The sequence below is a fragment of the Pipistrellus hanaki genome, assembly GCF_964339955.1.
Source record: "Pipistrellus hanaki genome assembly, chromosome: 9".
In the NCBI taxonomy this organism is placed as follows: domain Eukaryota; kingdom Metazoa; phylum Chordata; class Mammalia; order Chiroptera; family Vespertilionidae; genus Pipistrellus; species Pipistrellus hanaki.
In genome coordinates, this window is record NC_140511.1 from 77298902 (window position 1) to 77303734 (window position 4833).

Sequence of the window (4833 nt, forward strand, 5' to 3'; positions counted from 1 at the left end):
TGTGTTGGGTAAGCCGTAAGATGTGGGTTGGGGAAAGGGTCCTTTGCCTGGGACAAGTGGTGTCAGGGGTCCGGGGTGTCTGGAGAAGTGGGAGGACATTCAGCCAGCATGCAGCCCTGCACTGCAGAGACCACTCTCTCACTGCTCTGTTCCCGCCGCCCCTCGGTCAGGGACAGGGATCACCCAGAGGGGACCCCAGCCCTGGAAGGCAACGCAGTGTGGACATGAGGACATGGGGGGGTCCTGGACCCTGAGCTCAGCCCAGAGGGTCCCTGAAAGTGGTGGGGGGCACTTTCCCAGGGTCAGGGTCAGGTTGGGGTTCCAATGATCAGGGGCAGGGCGCCCTGCAGATCCCGCGTCTCAGCCACGACTCTGTACTGAGCGCCCGGGACCCAGGGTGTGCCCAGCGCAGTTGCGGTGTCTCCTGAGGCCCATTCAGATCAGAAAGCAAAGAGATCGCTGGTTGCAGGCGCTTTATTGAAATGAATGCACAGGAGGTTTCAACAATGTCTTGCGGTTTCAGGATCAAAAGGCCCAGAGGGGAGCTAAGCTGTGGTCACAGTATGGGAAAGTTGCTGTCTGGCCATTCTCTGTGGTCCGAGGAAGGTCTGCGGGCTAGTAGGCGGCACACTGCTTGCTGTTGTATATGGTTTTCTGAAAAACAGACAGAGTCACTCCCTCCCACTCTCCCCAAGCCATCCTAAGCACAGACATGGCCTCTCCTTGTCCTCCCGCCACGGAGGGAGCAGGGCGGGGGTTCAGCCAGGATCTCCCCTTGTTCTGGGGCTCGGGAGGCACAGCCTGAGGCCACGGCCATGCTGCCCAGACCCGTCCGACCCCCCGGGGACCCAGGAGCCGGTCCCTGCCTGGTTCCTCCAGAGTGAACGAGGCCTCCGGTGCCCAGGCCGTGCTGCCCCTGCTCCGTGTCTCAGCCCCATGTGCATTTGGGGGGCTGTGGGCCTGCACCCTGATGCCGGCCACATGCTTGTAGCCACGGAGCTGAGGACACTCGCGCTCAAGGGGCTTGTTTGACCCCCGTTTATAAAGAGAAGGCCGTCACCCCCATGGAGGGTGCTGAGGCTTTCAGCTGGAACCACAGTGAAAGACTGTCCCACAAGCAGGACCCATCCCTCCTCCATGTACAGCTTCGTCTTCTCACGGTCCCCATCTCCAGCACCCTCTCCTCTCGCCAAAGGGCAGCGCCAGGCCCTGTGCTTCTCCCTTTCCCTTCCCCCTACCCTGCAGCCACGCTCTGCCTGTGCCTCAGAGACCGGCAACCACACACAGCCCAGCAGTGCCTTTCCCCACATTCCTCAGCTCCCCAGCTCGTCACCACTGGCGTCAGAAAGCACCTTGTCATGCACAGTGTGTCTCTGCTGAGGCCAGCGCTCCCCTGGCTGCTCTGGGCTGTTCCCATGGCTCTTTGGAGGGAATGAACCCCTGGAAACAACTGAGCCCTATCTGCTCTAAATAGAAAGACGGTCTCATTGCTTACACTGACTCTGGTTTTCAACGATCCCACTGCCCATGGAGCTTCTCAGCCACGATTTCCACTCGCGGGCCCTCCTGCCTCCCAGGACATCCAGCCACGCAACCGGCAGACATGGTGCTCGAAGGGCCTGGGCACCGCGCTCCTGAGAGTGGGCTCTTCATGACGTGTAACTCTCTAATCTCTTGAGAAAAGTCTTTTTTCAAAAAAATATTTTTATTGGTTTCAGAGAAGAAGGAAATAAGAGATTGGAACATCAATGATGAGAGAGAATCATTGATTGGATGCCTCCTGCAAACCACCTCCTGGGAATTGAGCCGGCAACCCAAACAAGTGTCCTTAACCAGAATCAAACCCAGGACCCTTCAGTCCCCAGGTCAAAGCTCAATGCCCTGAACCAAACCACCTAGGCAGTGGTTGGCAAACTCATTCATCAGCAGAGCCAAATATCAACAGGACAACGATTGAAATTTCTTTGGAGAGCCAAAGTTGTTAAACTCAAACTTTTTCTAATGCCACTTCTTCCAAACAGACTCTCCCAGGTCGTACTATTTTGTGGAAGAGCCACACTCAAAGGGCCAAAGACCCGAACGTGTCTCACGAGCCGCAGTTTGCCGACCACTGGCCTAGGGCTTGAGAAAATGTTTTAAAATGCTTTCCTACGTGTGTTTCTCACTCTTAAACTCAAGAGTCCTCTCAAGAATCAGAGGTTTGGGGGCTGAAGGGTAGGCAAGCCTTTGCCACACGCTCTCCTCACCCGTGCCTTCCTCACATACAGACTCCTCCACGTGAGCAGGCACAGCAGCCCTGCTCCTTGCATGGCTCTCCAGATGTCACACTGTTCACACTCCAACAACCCCGTTTGCTGAGATGACATGAAGCGTGACCAACACTTGCTTTCAAGACGCCAGTACCACCCTAGCTGGATGGGCTTAGTGGATAGAGCACTGGCCTGTGGACTGAAGGGACCTGGGTTTGATTCCAGTCAAGGGCACATGATGGGTTGTGGGCTCAATTTTCAGTAGTTGACGTGCAGCATGCAGCCGACCCATGATTCTCTCTCAACACTGAAGTTTCTCTCACTCTCTCCCTCTCCCTTCCCCTCTGAAATCAATAAAAATACATCTTAAAAAATAGTGACTAAGAAAAAAGTAGTTAGTAGAGAACTGAGAGCCCACTGGTCCCCGGCCAGAGCAGCCAGAGCGGGAAGAAGAAGCCACCATTACCATCAGCTCACGAACGTTGTTCAGGGTTTCCTCATCCTGGTCGAGAAAGCACTGCTTAAACTTCCTGAGGGCCTTCTCAGTAATCCCACCAGGGATGTACTCCTGAAGGTCTTGGATGAATTGATCCTCCGACTCTTCGGAATCAATGGTCTTTTCGATCACATCCTCTATTTCTCCGCAGCCAGAACCTGGGAAGAAAGCACACAAAAGCCGGCTCAGATCCGGAGGCACCACCTCCTTGCTGGGCGTAGCCAGGACGATGGCCATCTTCTTACCTCCCAGCAGAGACAGACATTCAGAGAGCTTATGGGCAATGGTCTGAGTCCTCCATTCTGGGAGAGCAAACTCCGGGTCTAGGGTGTTCTTAGGCCCCAGGATATCTGCCTCCTTGTCCCGCCTCCTACACCCAATGCCCCCAGCTCCCTGGCTTCCACAGCCCAGAGAGCCAAAAACCATGGAGCCAAGAAGAAGGCAGGGAAATGAGGCGCTCTGGGCTGGGGCTGGGGGAGCAGGAGGTCTGCCCCAGGGGCCCTGACACCTACCTCCCCACAAAGCCTGGCGCCATCACACTCACCGGCATAGCAGAAAAGGGGGAGGGCGGTCAGCATGAGCACTATCACCAGCTTCATGGCTCAGGCAGCTGCTGTTGGCTGATCACAAGGACGTGGCAAGGAAGAGGGACTCACTTTGGAGGTGAGAGCCCCGACCCTCCTTTTATTTACCTGGCGGCCACTTAGTCCCTCCCACAGATGATGGAATGAGTCACGGCATGGACCTGGCATCGGGCCCAGAAAGGATAGGGAGAATCATCTAGAACCCTGCCAACTTATGGTCCCTTTGTAGAAACCAAGGAGTCAGAGCCTTAAAAACCCTCATAGATTTCATAATGGCAATCATGGAATTGAAATTATATAAAATTAATGCTGAAATGCTTGCTAAATACAGTAAGTTACTACAACATTATGCGTCTGTGTTGGCATTCTTGTTTTATTAATATTGGGTCCTCATTTATCTCTTCCTCCTCCTCCAGCTCTCCCTCCCCGTCCACCTGTCTTCTCCTCTCCCCTTCTCCCTCTAGCCCCCTTACTCCTCTCTGTTTTCTTCTGCTTCTTCTATAAGACACAGAGATCTTCACATTCTCTTCCTAAGCCTCCTGCCTCACCCAGCACCTGGGCTGGGTGCAATACCACCGAGCACCTGTGGAGGGCACACGTTCCTCACCCATGGACTAAGTCAGGTGCCTTTTGCTGGGAAATAGCAATAGCTTCTCACCTTGGTTAAAGGTTGTTTGTACAAAGACGATCTCATTTGTAATAGTTAAGCCAACTCTAGAAATTTATGAATGTTGTGAATGTAGAAAGTTATGAATGCAGAGTTATATTTTGTTCAGTTTTGTTAGCTTTAGGGGTTTCCTTCCACTCATTCAGGAGATGATGTGAGAAATAGAATCCCTGATGCTTAAGGGAGGCAGCACTGGATGGTGGGAGATATCTGGGCTCGTGTAGATGTGGGATTGCATCTTGGATGCCACCGCTAATCACGAGGTGACCTTGGAAAAGACAGTGCAGCTTTTTCGGAGCTGACATTTCCACAACAAGCATGAATGACACCGAGGCGGCTTTTGTATGAGTGACAGGCACTCCATGTAGAAGCCGAGCACAGGGCCTAGGAAAGGGTAATCATGACTAACCCATAGGATTCATTGACACATCCATGCCTCCATCCAGGCACACATACATACATCCTTTCATCCGCCCATCCATTCCTCCATCCATTAATCTATCAATTCACCTATCATCCACTCACCCATCCTTCCATCCATAGATCCATCCAATCATTCATCCATCCTTCCATCCATCCATTCATCCACCTATCATCCACTCACCTATCCTTCCATCCATCCAATCATTCATCCATCCTTCCATCCATACATTCATCCAATCATTCATCCATCCTTCCAGCCATCCAGCCATCCAGCCATCCCTTTAAGCATCCACGCTCATAACAACCATCATTCTCCTAAGCCTGGATCCTGTACTCCATGTCGTGGATTCAGATATACAGACAAGGTAAACTGAGACATTGCACCTGTGCAGCTTAACTCGAACTGGAAGTCAA

General features: G+C 52.9%; 1 protein-coding gene across 1 annotated transcript; it reads right to left on the minus strand.

Moving 5' to 3' along the window:
* Positions 1-461: 461 nt before the first annotated feature.
* Positions 462-3438, minus strand: LOC311628614 (mammaglobin-A-like). The gene is made up of 3 exons (XM_084895985.1): positions 3290-3438; positions 2716-2903; positions 462-654 (listed from the first exon to the last, which is right to left on the minus strand). The coding sequence occupies exons 1-3, from the start codon at positions 3342-3344 to the stop codon at positions 616-618; spliced, it is 282 nt and encodes a 93-aa protein (XP_084752111.1). The 5' UTR covers positions 3345-3438; the 3' UTR covers positions 462-615.
* Positions 3439-4833: the final 1395 nt, after the last annotated feature.